Below are 21,618 nucleotides of genomic sequence, written 5' to 3'. Positions count from 1 at the left end.
AAGCTGGGTATTTGCGTGGGAAAGTAATTGTCTGGACATGTGAAAACGGCCTAAATTGCTTGAGATGATAAATGACAATTTCCTAACATAGAGAAATTTGTGTTTTTAACGACACAGGAGCACCAATATGCGAGCACACACCGATTGTGAACATGACCGTGTCGGCCAGCTGGACGTTGTTTATGTTAATTCTTGGAATGAGGCCGATGAGCCCTGGGATGACGTCGGAATAGTTCACGTCTATCGTTTCGGCGATGGACTGGAATCCGTACAACAGTGCTTCCGTATGCTGAAAAAAAAGAAGCACAAAATCCTGTTAAAGAGCGCCATGTAGGGCTGCACGATTTGTGTAAAAAAAATCTAATTCAATTTTTTTCCTGTTAAAAATTGCAAATGCAACTTAAAATTTATATATTAATATTGTAATTATTTGTATTAAAATTAATATATCAATTTCAAATATATAAATATATTAATTTATATAATTATAACGATACAGTACAGGTCAAAAGTTTGGAAACATTACTATTTTTAATGTTTTTGAAAGAAGTTTCTTCTGCTCATCAAGCCTGCATTTATTTGATCAGAAAAAAATTTAATATTCTGATATATTATTACAATTTAAAATAATTGTTTTTAAATTTATTATACTTTAAATGATCATTTATTTCTGTGATGCAAAGCTGAATTTTTAGGATCATTATCACATGATCCTTTAGAAATCATTCTAATATGATGATTCATTATCAAAGTTGGAAACAGTTCTGCTGCTTAATATTTTTTTCAGAACATGTGATACTTTTTTAGGATACTTTGATGAATAAAAAGTAAAAAAATATATATATATATATATATAAATATTTTGTAATAACAATATACACTACTGGTCAGTAATTTGGGGTCAGTAATTTTTTTTTTCTTTCTTTTTTTTAAATAAAATCAATACTTTTATTCAGCAAGGATGTGTTAAATTGATAAAAAGTTAAAGAAAATATATTATTAGAATATATATTATTAGAATTTTTTTATTTTATTTTTTGAATAAATGCAGTTCTTTTGAACCTTTTATTCATCAAATATATTAGACAGCAGAACTGTTTCCAACACTCATAATAAATCAGAATATTAGAATGATTTCTAAATGATCATGTGATAGACTGGATGTTACATGTGACACTGAAGGCTGGAGTAATGATGCTGAAAATTCAGCTTTGCATCACAGGAATAAATTATTTTTTTAAAGTATATTAAAATAGAAAACTTTTATTTTTAAGTTGTAATAATATTTCACAATATTACTGTTTTTTCTGTATTTTTGATCAAATAAATGCAGGCTTGATGAGCAGAAGAGACTTCTTTCAAAAACATTAAAAATAGTAATGTTTCCAAACTTTTGACCTGTACTGTATATATATATATATATATATATATATATATATATGTGTGTGTGTGTGTGTGTGTGTGTGTGTGTGATATTTCATAGTAAAATAAAACATGTATTTAAGTACAATAATAAAATAAATATATTATTTCAACTATTTATAATAATATTTAAATAATCTTAATTTCTTCATTTTCAAATGTTAAACCAACAAGCTTATATTTTGGTGCAAGACTGCAGGAGGCCATTAAGCAACCGATAATCATGGTAGAAACAGAGATGATTTTGTGTGGAAGAGTATTTACTTTGATTTGATAATCGCACAAAGCCATTACTGTGATTCTGGTTTTATTAATTGTGCAGCACTAGCCTCAAAGGTTTGCCCTTTTGCTTCAAATGTTTAATGAGTCAGCAAAACCACTGAAAACTGAAGACTGAATCCATCGTTTTCTGACCTGCCATGATGTTGTTTGCTCTGTGTTGGTGAGGAGTCGCCCCAGTTTGTCGTACAGGTTACTGAGTAATTCGGCTCCCAGCATCTCATAGACATACATTAGTGTGTCGGATATATCCACCCTGACAGAGTCAAACATTACAGAAATGCAACGTATTATCAACCCTTCACATAAAGCACAAACCCTTTGTGATGTTATTCGTTTTATTTTCAAAGACAATTAATCGAAAAAGCCACACACTATTTAATAATTATGTTACATTTTAATAATAATTTAATATTTAATTTTGCACATTCCTAATGAGAACAGCAACTTTGTCAGCTGTGCCAATTCAGCAAATCCAACACGAAACTGCTGAGTGTAAAAGAAAATGTTACAAGAGGCCCGTGAGAATAAGAATCACACACACACACTGACCTGTAGATCCTGAACTGCTCCTTCTCGTCTGATGACCAGGACGCATACTCCTCGTCCGTGGGGAACTGCGCTTTGTGCAGCAGAACGTCTACGAGCTGGAAATACACAGGCCTGTAGACCTGCAGATACACGGCCTGCTTCTCTGCCTCAAACGACATGATGTCATCCTGAAACACACGGGCGAACATCAACACATACACACTAAACTACTGCTGAAGTAAGGGAGAATACAGTCACTGGGTCAGTGTTAAACAGCCTACTTAACAAATAAATAAATACTGATGCTAAATAAATGAAATACTGATTTGAGCTGAATTTATATTATCATGTGAGAAGAGTGTACTCAAAGCAGTAACAAGTGTACAATATGTGACCCTGGAGCACAAAACCAGTCTTAAGTCTCTGGGGTATATTTTTAGCAATAGTCAAAAAAAAACATTGTATGGGTCAAAATTGTAGATTTTTCTTTTATGCCAAAAACCATTAGGATATTAAGTAAAGATCATGTTCCATGAAGATATTTTGTAAATTTCCTACCGTAAATATATCAAAACTTAATTTTTGATTAGTAATATGCATAGCTAAGAATTCATTTGGCAATTTTCTCAGTATTTTGATTTTTTTTGCACCCTCAGATTCCAGATTTTCAAATAGTTGTATCTCGGACAAATATTGTCCGATCCTAACAAACCATACATCAGTGGAAAGCTTAGAACTGTAAGTCACCAACTAAGTATGACATTCCTTATTGTTCAAGTATGTAAATACTGTATAAAAAAGTAAAGTTGATTGAAAGTGCAGAGAGGTTGCTTTGATAACATAATAATTATTATTATTTTATATAAAATTAAAAGTATATATTTTGCATATCACGTGTAGACGTGAGATATGGCTGTATATCAGCATGGCTATGATTTGGCCATTTAAAAAATAAAAAAATAAATAAATAAACATTTCACTGATTATGCTTTATATACTGTGTGTGTGTGTGTGTGTATATATATATATAACACACCCAAGGACACAAGCAAAAGGACATTCTTGAAAATTAAAACGTGACACTGCAGAGAACACACAGCACAGGTGTATATTCAGATACAGTGAAGGACGGTTCAATATCTCTAACAGAGACTCTCCATCAGATTTACACACAAATAAACCAAAACCTCCTCACACAACACAAACCTCTCAGGCCTGTCTCTGAGATGCCTGCGTTCACAGTGTCCTGTGCACAGGACCACAGACTGTGTGTGTTAAGATGTGTTCAGGATCTCAGCGGCGCTTCTCACCTGAAGTGTGTACCAGAAGGTGAGCGTGAGAGAGCTGGTGGTCTCGTTGACGGGGTAGTGACCGGGGATGCCTGTGCAGAACATGATCATATTCACAAGAGCCAGAAAACTCTGCCAGTGCTCCACCTGCTCCAACAGAGCTCTGATAGAGAAGAGCAGAACAGACCTTCATCACACAGGAACACAATCAACGGCACAATCTCATATTTGGAGAATATTTATTTTCAGGGAGTTAAATTTAAGATTTTTAATACCACCTTACATGAAATTTAAGACAAAACTTAGATTACATACATGCATATACAGTATATGCACCGATCATGATTTTTCATGGCTGATTCCGATACCGATCAGATCACAATTTTTTTTTCTTGAAGCAAATTTATTTGTTGTTTATTCGGTCTATAACAGGCAAACTGGCTTAAAACAAAAATATCTGTAGCTATTTGAAATTAGAGGCTACCACTGCATTGTAATCATGATCCAAACAAAGATGATACACACACATAGCACAAGCAGTTGTTTTTGATATGAACTAGATTGTATAGTTATATAAAGAAGGCAAAAAGGCAAAAACAAAATGGTCTGACTTTAGATGTGTGAAATTATCCTTCATAAGACACCTGTACAAAACAAAAAAAAGCAGATGGACTTGCAAAGAAATTGCAAAGAAAATGCAAATTCACTCTGTGACAGCAGGTGGCGCTTATGGAACGGCCGCGGGGAAAAAAAAATTCTTCGGTCTGTCCAATGATTGTAAACAGTCACTGGGTGCGTCAAACTGGAGACATTTTAGCAGTAGTGTAACCAAAAATATTTAAGACCCACCGAATCTGAATTTAAGACAATTTAATAATTTATTAGGAAAAATGTAAGACGTTTTAAGATTTTTTAAGGACCCACAACCACCCTGAATATATTGTTGACAATTACATTTATGCATTTAGTATTATACTTTTATCCAAAGCGACCTATAAATGAGGAACAAAAGCAATTTGCCAAGGAGCCAACAATATTCATACAATACAATGACAGGTTTATTTGGCAAATAAATGCAAACTAGAGAAGAGGAGAAATGCAGAGAAGAAAGAAAGATTATTATATATTTGGGGTCTATGAGGTTTTTTTCTTAAAAAATGAATATTTTATTCAGCTATGATGCACTAAAATGGTCAAAAGAAGAAAACAGGTATTTTAAACAGTTTTCACTGTATTCCTGAGCAAAAGATATTTCTTTTAAAATATCCAACACTTGAAATGTGTATTGCTATAAAAAATATTTCTACAAAACTTTGAAATGCAGTTGACTGTATAATTGTGCAGAGTCAGGACTGAAAATACATAAATTGAGATCAACATTTAAAAAAGAGGAGAAAACCCTTTAATCCTTCGTCGCTGATGTTAAATGTGGTGCATATCTGTCAGCATCACATGACGGGGAATCTGAGAGAACCAGGAGTTGTCATTTAGTCTGACACCCGCATCCATTCCTAGTTTGTGAGTGTGACAGAGTGCCAACAAATGGAGTGAGATTTCACCAGAAACTGCCTTTAGGTGTAACATGCCAGACCAAAATCAAGTCTGAGTCAACTACTGCCTTAGTAATAACCCTGAGCTGAGTATCATCTGTTCACTCAGCAAGAGAACATCCACAGAGACCAGAAGATCTCACCATAATTATCCCTCCAGACACTCGTACATGAACACAGTCTCACATAGAGTCCACTGAAATCAGTGTTCAGCAAAATTAAGAACAATTACTGATCTATATATGTATATATGTTTGTACCTTGAATGATTCTCTCCCAGAGAGACAGCAATTCGACAGATGCCATGTGACGTTTCCATGTCTCCATTCCTTATGGCGTCTCGTAACTGTTCCTGTAGCTGTAACACCTGCGGCACCAACTTCAGGAGAGTGTCCACGTACCTGAAACACATGGACACAATGTTCAGGACTCAACATGAAACAGCATTAGCATTAGCAACACAGTTCCTGTAACTAGTTTTTATAAATAAAGACTGAAAGAAATGGTCAATTCCGGCACAACTTTTTCTTACAAACACAGATTTTTGCTTCACGAGATGTTAACTGATGGACTGGTGTGGTGTGGATTACTCAAAGTTTTTATCAGCTGTTTGGACTCTCATTCTGATGGCACCCATTCACTGCAGAGCATCCATTGCTGAGCAAGTGACGTAATGCTACATTTCTCCAAATCTGATGAAGAAACACACTCATCTACATCTTGTTGGCCTTTGTTGGCATTTCCTTTAATGCTAATCCCTGTCCATGATAACACGCATACACTAAACGAAAGGCTTACTAACGCAGTGATTCCATGTGACGTGGCTTTGCTGCACATTCAGAACAACTTGCTTGGCTAATTTACTTCTAAACACATTCCCATAATGACAAACACAACAAACAACATTAACTGGAATCTGCACAATGTACATTTTCTCTTCTCTTGAAATCATCACATTTTCCTTCATTTGTCTACAGCTCATTTCCACATCAACTTCTGTCATGTTCCTCACCCCTGCTGCCATCTCAGTGCTTCTGGAACAATCTGCCCTCAAGCTCTCTCTCTCTCTCTCTCTCTGTCGTCTCGTCCTCGTTTTGGTGTCAACAGCAGGAAGGACACACGAGTGGAAATGTTAACGAGGCACGGACAAAGAAAAAGTATGAACGGCGCCTCATTATGGGCTCATCACAGGCTTGTCTGAGGCACACTGCTCCACAGACACATCAGAGATCACGGCTCTGTGGCATTAAATAGTGCTTCATTACAGCAAACGACACAAAGGAAAATCTACAGCATCACACACTTAAATACTCACCTATTAGGCTTTATTCAGATGGAATGGTTTTTTTTTTTTTACACATTTTGGCTTAGTTTTAGTACCACTATATTGTTAGTATATACACACAATACATTTCAAAACATTAAAAAAACAAACACACACAAACACACACAAACAAACATCTACATATATATATACACACAGTACAGGTCAAAAGTTTGGAAACATTACTATTTTTAATATTTTTGAAAGAAGTTTCTTCTGCTCATCAAGCCTGCATTTATTTGATCAAAAATACAGAAAAAAATTTAATATTGTGATATATTATTACAATTTAAAATAATTGTTTTTGAATTTATTATACTTTAAATTATCATTTATTTCTGTGATGCAAAGCTGAATTTTTAGGATCATTATCACATGATCCTTTAGAAATCATTCTAATATGATGATTCATTATCAAAGTTGGAAACAGTTCTGCTGCTTAATATTTTTTCAGAACATGTGATACTTTTTTAGGATACTTTGATGAATAAAATAAAAAAAAAAAAAAAAAAAAAAAAGAAGCTATGTTTTTAAAATATAAATATTTTGTATTGTAAATGTAAATGCAGGCTTGATGAGCAGAAGAAACTTCTTTTAAAAAAACATTAAAAATAGTAATGTTTCCAAACTTTTGGTCTGTACTGTATATATATATATATATATATATATATATATATATATATATATATATATATATAAACAAGCCTATAGAAACCTGATCATATACAAACTCATGATGATCACATGAAAAAACAAGTTTAAATGCTCATTCCCTTTCAGTCAGTGCTAAATGAGATGATATTACAGAGATTGAGATGTAATATGATGATGAAACATTATAGAGGAATCTGTACAACACTCCAGGGAGATGTTTCACAGTTCGGTAGGTCTCGTTTTCATCATTTAAACTTGTTTTTGCAGTGCTGAAGGGAGAGAGCTGCTGCCAAGAGCACAGTAAACCACACAGAAGAATCTCATGTTTTCTTAAAGGGGTCATATCATGAAAATACGATTTTTCTTGCTCTTTTTTTAAATAAGATATTGATGTACCAAATGTAAACACAAGATATGTTTCAAAACCCAGTGAGTTGGCAGAATCTGAAAGCATTACAGGCAAGCAATGTGAAGGCTGTTCCAAACAGCAGGCAGCAACCTTATGTTGCCTTCAGGGATACTAGATACTAGATTCTGTCCAAGATTTAATGCAGTATCGCATGCATCCTTCACAAGTGATGCAATCACAGGATGCACTGTGATGAAAACATCATCTAAGCTGGACAACATTTATTGTGTAAACATACTAATGTTAAACTCTACTGGATTCAATTATGAGTCAAGTCAAATCCTGCTCTCCATTAATTTATTAAATATTAATTATCTGTCATTTCATGTCATGCCGCTTTTCTGATTTCAGTGCTTCTATTGAGCAAAGATGCATTAAACTGATGAAAATCTCATTTAAAAATGTTACATCTAACATTAACATTCATAAACATCAAATAATCATCAACAAAACGTATCACAGTTTCCACTAAAATATGAAGCAGCACAACTGTTTTTGACATTGATAATATTCAGAAATGTTTCTTGAGCAGCAAATCAGCATATTAGAATGATTTCTGAAGATCATGTGACACTGAAGACTGGAGTAATGATGCTGAAAATTCAGCTTTTCCATCACAGAAAAAAAAGAATAATTTTAAAATAAACTATGACAGAAAATTATTTTTATTATGATGAAATTATAATATTTTTATTAATAAAATATTTCACAATAATAAAATGTTTAACAATATTACTTTTTTAATGTATTTTGTTCAAATTAATGCTGCTGTAGTGAGCATTTGTAAAAAAAAAAAAAAAAAAAAAAAAATATTATATATATATATATATATATATATATATATATATATATATATATATATATATATATATATATATATATATATATATATAAATAAATGTAATATAAACTAAATAAATATATTAAAAATATCAAAACTAACAAATACAAAAATACAAAACAGGTTATTGGAAAACTAGTAAAGTAGTTATGACCCATGCCTGCACGTATGACATGGCCCTTATAAATCACTGCATTTGTTCTCAGTGTAACCTTGTCTTTCCTGGTTTCATCGATCTAATGGCCGGTGAGGCTGTGGCTCTGGTGAGTGCATTTATTTATGAGTTCAGGTTTTAAGATGCTTTTACCAGAATAGGCCCTAAATAAATAAATAAATAATCACATCAATGACACTGCAGTCAAGGTCAAGGAGGGCGTTCAACACCATCAGGAAGATTCATGCAGCATGTCACCGCACACCTGTTAGATGGTGAACGCTGGGCTGATCACGTATCAGTCTGAAGCAAAACACATTAATAATCACATCAGACATCACTACTGCTCTCATGCACACTTCAAGATGATCTACGGCACAGTGTTCATTGAATAACGACTTTCTGCGTATGACTTCACAATATGTTTAAACTGATAGTCAGTGCTAAAAAATAATAACCTCGGATTACATCATACGTCATAACTACAACATTTAAGCAGAGTTTCCCATCTCTGTGCCAGCTTGTCTCTAAGACTGCCGAATTTGAGTTCGATTCATCAGAGCGCAGATTTATTCTCTCAAACCTCAAACGCTCTCGTGTGAATCCTCGTATCTCACTGTGTTTCTACAGACACAGACGTTCCCTCTCCCTCTCTGTGTAATTAACCTCAAACACCAGGAGACAGATGAAATGAGTTGCCTAGCAACAGGATGCATTTGGTCCAATGGCATCCTCCTGAGAGGCTTGATTTTAATGTGTTTAAACAGTGAGAGGAGACGATGAGGTGATGGAGACAGAGGATAGTGAGAGAGGGCTAGGCACGGGCATGATGGAGAAAAGGATAAAGGTGACCTTAAGAGCAGGTGACACACCGGCCAAACTGAATTCAAAGCACCTCGTGCAGAGATTTGGGGTTTGAGAGCGAACAACAGACTTCACGTTCAGCCGTAGGTCACAATATGACAGCGCAAAGAGGAAAAACTCACACGCTAGCTGTGCATGCATTTACTCATCAAATCTACTGTCTGTCAACAACAGGGGTGTCAAACACACGTCCCGAGGGCTGAATACGACCCATGGAGGAGCCTGATCTGGGAAAAAACTGCTTTAAAAACAACAACAAAATTACATATAATTATTATATTGTAAAACCTGATTTAAGTGAAATAACTGAATGAAGGATTAATTAAATGATACATATATAATACTAATTAATTATTCAGCACTGTCAGCGTTTGACTGAAGAGGAATTAATTCAGTTTAATTATGTCTGTAATTAAAATGAGCTGAAGAATTTATTAATATAACTCTGTTAATGTTCGGTTTCAGATGGCTTATTATAGCTATAAAGTTATTCAGCCAAGTGCAGCTAGCATTACTTTTTCTCATCAATACTGAATAAAATTAAATAAAATTAAATTAAATTTCACATGTCATTCAGGTCATCAAATATATATATATATTTACATTTTTGAAGTAATTTTTTTTTTAATTGTACAATTTAATTCATTAGTAGCTTTTCATCAATACACAAAGCGTAGTCTGGTGAACAAGAAGAATGGTGAACAATTCAAGCAAGTAAAAATGATGCTCAATTAGCCAGTTAGAGAGCTTATTTGGTGTTTTCTGCTATTTTAATTCATTTTTAACATAATTAAATCATTAAGTAAGGTATACTTACTATAGTAGGTAAGTAGGTATACAATACCATAACTGCCACCCTGCAGCTTTTAAACTGCCCATTAAAAATGTATATATTTCTGTGGACCACCCCTCAACACATCCAGCGCAAAAATTGCTTCCAATCAGACTTTCTGCAAAAATCTCTCATGAAAAATCTAAATCTCCTTCTAAAGGTTATCCATCCTAATCAGCTCCCTCATGCACTACAAAGTGAATTCAGCCATAACCATGTGTCAGATACCTGTAGGAACTACTGAACTGCAGAATTAGACTGTGGACAACTGTATGTCTTCATCAGGGCAGAAACGCTTTAACCTCACACCACCAGCCGAGGATGCGTTCACCTCTAAAGGCTGGTCCTCAGCATCCGCTGGCTCTGTCTGTACCAACCAGAGCGTAAGACATCGCTCCCTCGCTCTGTCTCCATGGAAACGCCAGCCATCCTTGAAATAAACCTACTGCCGCTGCCACACCCCCCCCTCCTCCTCTGATGCGACTGCGTTTCAATTTGCCTTTGTTTCTGTCTCTCTTCTACTCATCTCTCTCTCCATCAGTCACTTTCCTCTTACCTGTGATTGTTCTCTGTCAGACCATTTCTCTCTCATTCCAACACAAGTTGTTCAGATTTCTGCATTCAGTGGTGTAACTTAAGATGCATATGCACCTTCTATTGTTCTAGCAGGTGCATTGAAGTATATATCTATATACTGTATATACACAAGAGCTACTATCCTGGGACCAAAATGAAAACTTATCAGATGCAAGTAATAATCAGGGTTATTATTGTTAACTAAAACCAAAATAGTTTTTTTTTTTTAAATGTTAATGAACTAAAGCTGAATTGAAATAAAATATTAGATGAAAAACTAAACAAAAATGAAAAATTTCGCCTTAGCAAGTAACTGAAACAATTTTAAGTTGAAGCATTAAAATTACTAACTGGAAATAAATACAAACTAAACCTAAAGCTGAAATGAAAATAAATTAAACCTAAATAGTAATATTAATAAAAAAAAGAAAATGACAAAGACAAAAGCACATAACAATACTACTAATAATGAAACTAAAAGTCTAATAATTTTAAATGTTAAATATTAATACAAATTATATTAGTATATGAATAATACTAAAAATACTGGCCTTGAAAAGTAAATTGTTAGCTGGTTAAAAAAAAAGCTAGTGAAATTATTAATAATGCAATTATGATTTCAAATCACTATGTGTGTACAATAGTCTGACACTTTTTAATCACGGATTAAGAGTTGCTTAATGAAATGAGCTATTTGTGCACAATAAAATATATATTTGGGAGCATTTCACAAGAACATGTTCAAGTCATATTTCATCATAAAATCAACAGAAAAAGAAAGTAAAATATACTGCATAAAGCTATTCTACAATCTACAATCTATTCTAATATCTACAACAAAATGTTTTTTTAAGCTTATTTTCATGACAATTAAAGATTTTAAGGAAACATTTTAAAAACAACGTAATTACTGCCAATCTGGACTGTTTACTTTTCCCTGGTGACGCTCATTAAATTTGCATTTTTTGTGAACAAATATTAGAATTATTGTAATACAATAAATTTATTAATAATTACATTATTTTTTAATTATTTAAACATACATTTAAATTATTTTAAATTTACGTAATTTAAAATTTTAAATATTTAAATAAATTAACTGCTAAATAATTAAAATTAATGGCAGCACAAAAATCATACCATGTTAATCTTACTATCTTTTTTAAAATAATATATAAATGTTTTTGCATTAAAATAATGAGAATTGGGGGGATGTACTTAACTATCACTTATCTTAAAGGTCCTAAATGTAAATGCAAAAAAAATATTATATATATATATATGTATATATATATATATATATATATATATATATATATATATATATATATATGTTTTTTTTTTTTCTTCAAGCAAAATACCATTTTTGATTTATTTTGATTTTGGGGTGAAATATGATGTCCAGGCCATTTACTTAGACTTTGTGAGATTTTAGCCATATTAAGAAAAAATGCAAAATACAGTTTCTTGGCAAGTGGAAATTATTTATGGCGGGTACATTTTCTAAATTCAATTGCCATTGCTGAAAAGGTGAAACATTAATTTTGGACCCTGCCTGGTGTTTAACCTCAAATGGTTTTGTATATTTTCATACAGCTCAGTTTCTCTCTCACTTCACTGCTTTTCTGCCCCATTGCATGCAGTGCTAAATGCTGACCTCTGTGAGTCGGGCTGTGAGATGGTGTTGACGATGGCCTCCACAGCCGTATCGAACAGCTCCGGATCAGACAGAGCCGTGAAACAGGCCTCGACCAAACCCTCGCTCTCGTTCAGAGGAACGTCCAGCAGAACCCAGCTCGACAGACACTTGAGCACACGGGCCTTCACCAGCGGCGGAGAGTCCGGCTGCCGTAACAGCTGCTGCAGGAGCGGGTAAACGGCCGTCCACTCGCGACCCAGAGCGCCCCGCACCTGTCCCTTGCGGTACTGCGGCAGCCGGCTGGTCTGGAACTCCTCGGGAAGAACCGTGAGGAGCTCCAACAGAGCCAAACATCGCGCGCGACCATCCACCTCGCCTCCTTCCTCCTGAAACATGTGCACCATCTCTGAGACGGCCCCCGGCCACGCCTCGGGCATCATGTTGAGGGCGAGGGACGCCAGCGCCACGCACAGGCGGGTGAGGACGATCTTAGAGCCGGAGGCGAAGCGAGCGATCTGAGAAAACAACTGCGTTTTGAGAGTATTGTACTGCTCGGTGGGGATATCGCCCCAGTAGCGGGAAATCTTGGTGTGAAGGGCGCTGGCGCCGAAGTATTGGATCTCTGGAACCTGTGGAGATAAAGGAAGAGATGCAGTCTTTGATTGTGTTTCTATTTAATATTTTCCTTGGAGAAGAAATCAGATGAGACGTACACAGAGCATAAAGCCTTCTTGCATCATTAGTCAGCACAGAGTTTGTGTTCAGTGTTCAGTGCGTTGCAGCTAGGTCTGGGTCATATGGCCAAAAATAATATCACAATATTTTTTTCATTTTACACAATATCAATATTTAGCACAATATTAATTTACCATTAACAGGGAAGGAAATGAATGTAAACACACTTAGCTACCTTGTAATTTAAGGCCCTATGAAATTTGTTTTATTTTATCTTCCATTTATTTTTTTCTGGATTCTGTGTTTTATAATTCAATACAACTTTACCATAAAAAGTCTAATTAAATTAGCTTTTTTCATTTTCATTATTAAAACATTAATGATGTTTAGATTGCAACACATTTTAGAATCATGGGGGAAAGAGGTCATGATTTAAAAAAATATTGTTAGTACAAACCATAAATTACTTAGTAAATGAGTCCGTTGACATCTTTTGTGAAATTCAACCCTTTTGTAGCTGCAGTTATCCTGAACAAAATCAAATAAAGCCTGTAGGTGTAGCTTAGTTGATGCAATGATCACGGCTGCAATGCAACTGCCATCGACATCTGATATGTATACACAGGCCAAAAGTCAGTGTGAACAGGCATTCCCAACCCATTGAACTAGCACAAGCACAGCTGAAAAAGGAGGGAATGAGAACAGGATGTTCTTACCTTCTCTGGTCTCAGTAAAACCCAACAGAACTGCCAGGCCTGAGGAGACACTTGAGCCTGCATCAGCCATTTCTGAGCCAGGTTCTTATTCTCAATGTTGGGATCATAATAAAGCTGATGCAGGGCCTGAAAGACACACACACACACACACACACACACAGAGAGAGAGAGAGAGAGACAGTTTTAGACCGTGATACATTGCACTCTGGCCATTATGGAGCACATGGATACAAACTAATAACGCTTTATTAACCCCAGGATACCTGTGGGGCAGTTTAGCAGACACACAACGTATATGAAAGCATGTGCTTTTAAAGTGATGCTCTGGGTCTCAAAACTGCTGATGCATGAAACTCATGCCGTCATTTATGCAGTTGAAGCGTTTAATACGGTGACAAATAACACCGCTAATAACGATAACGCTGAAAACATTATTTGTGGAAACCCTGACACACTATTTTCAGGACTTTTTGATTAATAGAAAGTGCAAAATAACAGCATTTATTTGAAATAGAAATCTTTTGTAACATTATATATATTTTATAATGATATTTTTATTATCACTTTTGTTCAATATAATGCATCCTTGCTGAGTAAAAGTATTAAAAAAAAAATTATACATATTGTCATCAGCCAAAAACATCTATATCATTACACCCCTGATCAAATGTCTAAATGAAATGTAATCATATAAGATAAAAATCAAGTTCAGAGAGGAATTAGATGTGTGTGTCACAGCACAACAGAAACCCCTGAGAAGCAGCCATCTGTCAGACTAAACCAGGTGACATGACAAAACCAACTGTGTGCAGTCAGACTGCCATAGATGCTTTAAATTCTGTACAAAGAACGGATAAAAATAAATATGGTACAAATGTCCATTTAAACAGCTACATCTTTTAAAACGAGGGTTTCTATGGCAACTGTCTATTCGGCACAAACTCATTCTTAAAGACCAGCGCTGAATGACTTTGGTCCATTGACATGGTTCCCGCATCCGATCTTGCCTGTGTGTGTGTGTGTGTGTGTGTGTGTGTGTGTGTGTGTGTGTGTGTGATGACTCACTCATTCTGTAGGATCCATTTTACCCAGATGTCTATTAATCACTCGTTTAATCTGATTCTATGAGCTACGCTACAGGCATTGTCTGTATTTGGACTATCAGTATGAAGTCTGCTCCACATTCTGGCTATGAACCACCCACTGAGACAGGAAGAGACGTTTGAGATCAAACACTTAGATACCAGTAAGCGATTTTGAAGGTGATGCATATGGACAGGTAAGTCCAGGCCAGGCGCTACGGGGGTCATATATGACTGAATATGACTGAATTCAGTCATATACTCTGTACCTGTCACTGAAAAATGCTCCTGTCACTGGACCCATCGCAGCTATACGCTCCTCCCTCGTGATCAGTCACTTCTGAATGCACCCATTCCTCATCACCATTAAATGCACCTACGGGACTGTCTCTTCCGCTCTTTTTTTTTCCATAACGAGGCGCATCTCGTGGCACATAGTCTGTGCTCCTATTATGATTAAGGTCATTTCAGGAAGAGTAGAGATAGAGCGCGCTTTCAGAGATGCCCAGAAATGTGAGATAAAATAAAGAGATACAGGGCCAGAGTGGGACTCATTTTCAGCCCTGGAGTTTCATGCCTTAGACTGGCCCACTTTAGTTCACAACTGACTATATTAAAATAATGTAATTAAAACCTCAGTATTTAATTCTGTCATAGTGCACTGCTCTCTACAGCCTTGTAATACATTGTATTAAAAAATTATTATTTTTTGAGCAAGGTGCCGCTGTCGGGGGAGTCAAAAGATAATTGGGGCTGCGAGAAAATAAATAAAAAGAGTGGGGCTGCTGTGAGTGCAGGGACAGCATCCATATTTCAACCCAGTGGCATGACAACACTGATCTCCTCGCTACGTTTCTGGACGTTGATCGTGTAAGGACCCTTGCTGTCTATGGGAGGGTCAGCTGTCAGGATGCATCAAAAATATCTTAATTTGTGTTCCGAAGATGATGAACAGAGGTCTTACGGGTTTGGAACGAAATGAGGGTGAGCAATTAATGACAGAATTTTCATTTTTAAGGTGAACTAACCCTTTAAGACAAATATCACTAATTTGCTGATTAAAGTAATACCTGATAGAGCACTGATGAGACTATTGCTTCAAAATAAAAAAAAAAGAAAAAACACCATGTCGAGCTCTGTTTTATGATTTCCAATATTTGTCTCAGACAACCAAATCGTGGCCAAAATCACACAGTGTGAGCCAAGCTTAACTGTGGTACAGTCTGACATTAATAACAACTGAGATTGCACAGTGTGACATGAGGCTCGTGTTCGTACAGTCTGACAAGCAACAATCGTAAAGACTATTATAAATCACACTGTGCGCAACTGTGCACCCAGCTTTAGAGGAAGCCCGAAATAATGAGGCTGATTTAAGCTGTCAGCCCCTGATCAGGTGCGTATCTTAAAGGCGTGATTTAAAAAGGATGAATTTAAAGATGCATCTACTGTGTATGAGATAAATAAAATAAATAACAGATAACTAAATACATTATATATATATATATATTATATAAATTGCTTATTATAAAAGGCATGAATAAAAGAAAATAAGTGTTTAAAATAAATAAAATATACAATAAAAAAAAACAAATATATAAATATAAAAATGACTTAAAAATACATTTATAAAACATAATTCAATAAATCGAGTGTTAAAAATTCTACTATTTTACATAAAACAAAAATAAAGTAAGTAAAAAAGAAAAAAAAAAGAAAAAAAAAGCAACCACTGTTTAAAAAATAAAAATTAAACAAAAAAAATTATATACAAATAAATATCTAAATATAAGAAGTACTTCATAAAAAAAAAACAGGGAAATAAAAGGTAAAACTGCAACCACTGTTTAAAATAAATAAAATAAACAAAAATTCTAATATAAATAAATATTTAAACATTTAATAATATAAAATATTTAAATATATAAAAATGACATTACAAAACATATAAATAAAAATAAATAAATGAAAAGTGGCAACTACTATTCTAAATAAAATACATTAAAAAAAATACATGATAAAACTAATCAATCTCAGTAACAACTGTTCAGTTGCTGGATAACTAGTTGACCATCATGACCCACCCATGCATACTGCACAAGGTAAACCTTTTGTTTACTTACTACTAAGGGTCTCAAACCAAAGGTTTGACGCTATGAAGCTCACAAACGTTAGAAAATTAAATGACTAGCTGCTCCTCAGAAACACAGATTTTTCAGTGTAGTACTTTGTAAAGGCCTTGTTCCCGGTGGACTATTCAAAACCTGTTCACTGACTCTCAAACACTGCACGAAGCCAAACATTTGAAGATTTTTGGGACTGTGTTCAACAGCCCATCTGGAGTGATCAGGAACGGTTGTTCTGACATCATCAGCCATGTGTCTGTGAATTCTGCGTCTCAGAATATTTGTGTTTTGAGATTCATTCCCACTGAGTCAGAGGTAAGTAATCACAAATTACCTGATTCCTCCTCAGTAACAATGAGAAACAGCACCACAGCAAAAATGCTTCAAAACAGCAGAAACTGTGACATTATAAGAGATGCTTCTTGACCTTTCTGCACTATAATCGATCAGATAAACGTGAGTATGTGCCTAAAGAAGCACAGCGAGACGTGGCTGCCGACTCGTTTGAACAGTCAATGGTTGGAAAAACACATCAGGCTGCCCCTGACAACCGAATCTCTGCACACAACCCAAGAGATATAATTAGCAAAGCTAACGGCCGAGCCAATCAAAACACAATAGAGGAACATGACAACACGCACACACCCCAGACACCCTCCGTGAATATTCAAACACACATTCACACAGAATACATCTAAAGTCAAGCAGCCGCATCTAAAAATGAAAAGGTTTCTTGTGATTAATTTTACAGCAGCATTACATCGAGCCCAGATAATACACATAAAAACAAATCACTCCATCTGAATTGTTTTGTGCATAACTAACACAAACATTACTCATATTTGTCAGCTGACCAGGATATTTAAAAAACATGGGGTTTTATTCTTATTCTATTGATGTTTCTCTCCTCTGCTCACAGTTACGCCCGACCATCACACTGCCCAGAACAATACACAATAACACACACAAGGACCTCTGTGTGCATCTGCTGCCGAGAGAACGAGCGTGAAAGAACGGCTGAGACAGTGACGTCCTGATACAGAAGCTATTGCATGTCTTTAGAAAAAAAGAGGCAGAAATGTATTTTCGTCCTTCTATCTGACACAGAGTTAAAATAACCAGCACATACTCCAAACCTTTTTAGGACTTCAAAGCTGAATAGATGATTACTCCAGTCTTCAGTGTCACATGATCCTTCAGAAATCATTCTGATGTATCTTACCCCAAACTTCTGAATGGTAGTATATATTGTGTCCACAAAACATGATGCGGCACAACTGTGTTCGGGTCAAAGACGTTAAGATGTCCGCATCAAAAGAAAGACATTAAATGTAAGTAAAATGTCTACTTTTAAGGTTTCAAATAAGTTTTTGGAGAATAAAATGTCAAAATTTGGTTGAAATAATGTTACATTGTCATTCAGTGTAACACAATATTTATGCAAAAAATTCAAACAACATGCTTATTCTGACATGTACATATTAAAATATCTAAAAAAATAATGGAGCATACTAAATTTTATTGTGTTTTCAATTAGTAAAAAGTTCTTACTGAGAAATGGGCAAAACCTAGGATAGTGGCAAATGTTAAAAATGTAAAATTACAACTCATTAGTATTTGGGGTGAAAGTAATTAGTCTTTTAATAAGATTTTTGTTGTAAATATGCCTGACAAGATTGTTACACTGAATGACATTTTACTGTGTCTTCTGTAAATCAGGGGAAAATGTATGATATTTATTTTTTGCTCAGAAAAACAAAAACAAAATTGCAATTAAATAAAACAGAAAACTTTTTGCTTTTTATGGGGGAAAACTACAACAGTTTAAAGCAGTATTACACTTTTTTTATGCTTAAACACTTTTTCGTCTTTGACCCATTCAACACTGATAATAATAAATGTTTCTTGATCATCAGATCAGAATATTAGAATAATTTCTGAAGATCATGTGACACTGAAGACTGGAGTAATGATGCTGAAAATTCAGCTTGGCATCACAGGAATAAATTATATCTCAAAACATACTCACATAGAAAACTGTTCTCTTAAAAATTGTAATAATATTTCACAATTGTACTGCATTTTTGAGACTTGTTTCAAAAACATTAAATAAAATGCATGCTTTTTCTTTTTTTTACATTGTAGAATTAACATAAGTGCTGCTAAACCCTCCAGAACGTCTTTATTCACAGACTTTCAATGCAAATGCATTACTATAAACACAAACTGAGGGATAATTTACAATTATTTTCAGCAGCAATCGAGTGCATTCCTTTAAAAAAAAAAAAAATAAATTACTGACACCATGTTTGCTATTAACGAGATTAAAAGCTATAATAATTATTAGCGTGTCACACAAGCAGAACAGAGCGGCTGTCCGGGATAAAGATGAGAAACCCTCCACCAGGCAGAGACGAGACGGACGGGACACCACCCTCTCTCTCCGCTCCTCGTCCTCACGGATGGATCAATATCGCTCTCTCTTCTCTAATCCAATCTAATGTTGAACACCAGTTTCACATTTGTAACCTGATCCTCAGAGATCAGCTGCATCACAATCACACACAGACAGAATTACCCTCAGAAACAGACAGAGCCATACAACTGACAGACACTCGGCAACAACAGCAGTCAAAACAGAGAGCTAATAAAAACTTAAACATCACAATTCTGTAACAATGCTGACATGGGTCAGTCTCACAAAACCAGTCAAGATGATCACACCCACAACTTGGAAATTATATGCTTCTTATGGAAAATTAAGTATTTTTTTTTAGGACTATTAATATTTTGTGTATTGGGACACTATTTCCATGACATTTAAGCACATTAAACACCATCTCTTTTAAAACAACACCTAATTCTCATTACTATAATGGGAAAGAATAACATAAGCTTTAATTTAATTTTTCATCATGGCAATACTGCCTTGGTTTAAGTTGGTTTAAATAATACAGTATCATTACAATAAATAGTAATGTAAATATTAAAAATTGCAAAACAAACAAATATAAATATAATAAAAAAAATGATTTATTAAATACTATATATATATATTTCTTAATGAGAATCGCTCACATGTACATAGGCTATTAATAAATAACATGTATTTACGCTCAGCTCAAATAACAACATTTCTAAGTCTTCCCTAAGAGTAAATGCACTTTAAATATCGTAGGAAATACAAGATTAATGATTAAAAACATGTATATTTACCTTTTCCACGTTGTCCACGGTGAAGTCCGCGGCTGTGTGCGGATCCATCGCTGTGTTTACAGTGACACGCACCTCCTCTCGTCTCTTGAACACGATCTATCACCTTACGCTTTATGAGAGTACTGCTGATTATTAATATGATTGTGATAATATCTGCTGATTAATCTCTGCGGTGAATCTGATTCGGCCCGGCGCGCGATCAGGCCGGTGCGCGCGAGCTCACGTCTCTCGTATTTCGCTCATGATAAACAAACGCTTTCGTATCTCAGATGAGCGATATATATGACCGCTTGTCGCATACGTGTGCCCGCGGGTTTCTGTCCGGTCCCGGTGATCCGGTGTGTGCGTGCCCTCCCTCTCCCGTTCTTGTCGGTCTGGCTGGGAATGATTCGACACATGCCGCGCGTGCCCAACCCTCTGCCTTCACTAAAAGGAGAAAAACACTATTTCCAGTTAAAACGCGTTTCGGTATTATTCCGTTTTGTATTCTTTTTATGTGTATGTGTTTTAAAAAACATGAATAATTTAATTGTAAAATTGCTGTGTTGATTGAATGCAGATATGTCGGTTTTTCTTTTATCAAATGAGTTGTCTGTCTGCTCCATAGAGCTCTGATTTCTGATATTGAGTTTTTAAACTTGCAAAATCGTACACCTTTTTTATATATTAATAGATCACTTAACTTTGATGTGACGTTTATTTTCAAGCAGGCTAAATTTTAGTGGCCCTGTAAACGGACCTTCGCTCTGCATTATGGGTAATGTGTTTTTTTTTTTAATAACTGGCGTTCATATGCGGTGTCACAGCGACTCTTTGAGGCACTTTTGAAGTTTTGCATGGATTTCGGCTTTTGTAAGTGTACAACAGGTGGCGCTCTCGCTCCATTATATACATTTACACTAATGGTTTTCTATTTTAATATAGGTCTACTTTAAAATATAATTTATTTATGTGATGCAAAGCTGATTTTTCATCAGCCACTAGGCCTACTCTGTCTTCAGTGTCACATGATCCTTCAGAAATAATTCTACTATGCTGATTTATTATATGCTTAATTCTTTGTTGTTGTTTTTATTTGGAACCTGTGATACTTTTTTTTTATAAGTCTTTATTATCACTTTTACTAGAAATTTAACACATCCTTGTTGAATAAAAGCATTCATTTCTTTCAAAAACGATAAAAAGAAGCCATGATGAGCAGAAGAGACTTCTTTAAAAAACATTACAATTCTTACTGATCCCAAACTTTTGAACGGCAGGGTGTGTGTGTGTGTGTGTATATATATATATATATATATATATATATATATATATATATATATATATATATATATATATATATATATATATATATAGATATATATATATATAATTAAAGAAAATATTTAAAAGTAGCTCTAAAAGCAGCTGATCCCCATCCAGCTGTTGTGTGCGCGCAT

The 21,618-nt window shown here is 34.8% G+C and overlaps 2 protein-coding genes across 3 annotated transcripts in view; one reads left to right on the top strand and one right to left on the bottom strand.

The window, feature by feature from the left end:
• The window catches only part of LOC109112099 (importin-13-like), a 35,831-nt gene extending 15,222 nt beyond the window's left edge, over nucleotides 1–20,609 (bottom strand). For both annotated transcript variants that reach the window (XR_006162809.1, XM_042778264.1), the window contains exons 1-8: nucleotides 20,180–20,609; nucleotides 13,756–13,881; nucleotides 12,383–12,993; nucleotides 5,332–5,472; nucleotides 3,543–3,684; nucleotides 2,254–2,420; nucleotides 1,837–1,957; nucleotides 142–289 (exon numbers count right to left, since the gene is read on the bottom strand). Coding sequence is in view for 1 of the 2 variants with exons in the window: in XM_042778264.1 (XP_042634198.1) it covers nucleotides 142–289; nucleotides 1,837–1,957; nucleotides 2,254–2,420; nucleotides 3,543–3,684; nucleotides 5,332–5,472; nucleotides 12,383–12,993; nucleotides 13,756–13,881; nucleotides 20,180–20,227 (1,504 nt within the window). In the remaining variant the exon portion in view is untranslated. The remainder of the gene's footprint in view (nucleotides 1–141; nucleotides 290–1,836; nucleotides 1,958–2,253; nucleotides 2,421–3,542; nucleotides 3,685–5,331; nucleotides 5,473–12,382; nucleotides 12,994–13,755; nucleotides 13,882–20,179) is intronic.
• A 331-nt stretch (nucleotides 20,610–20,940) lies between these two features.
• LOC109068269 (cell wall integrity and stress response component 4-like) overlaps nucleotides 20,941–21,618 on the top strand; it is a 17,863-nt gene continuing 17,185 nt past the window's right edge. Inside the window, exon 1 of the mRNA XM_042778267.1 lies at nucleotides 20,941–21,031. Within this exon, the coding sequence (XP_042634201.1) occupies nucleotides 21,016–21,031 (16 nt within the window). The 5' untranslated portion in view covers nucleotides 20,941–21,015. The remainder of the gene's footprint in view (nucleotides 21,032–21,618) is intronic.

This window comes from Cyprinus carpio, chromosome A20, assembly GCF_018340385.1.
Source record: "Cyprinus carpio isolate SPL01 chromosome A20, ASM1834038v1, whole genome shotgun sequence".
NCBI classification, from domain to species: Eukaryota; Metazoa; Chordata; class Actinopteri; order Cypriniformes; family Cyprinidae; genus Cyprinus; species Cyprinus carpio.
Note: the sequence above shows the minus strand (reverse complement) of the source record. Positions and strands in the feature narration are given on the sequence as shown.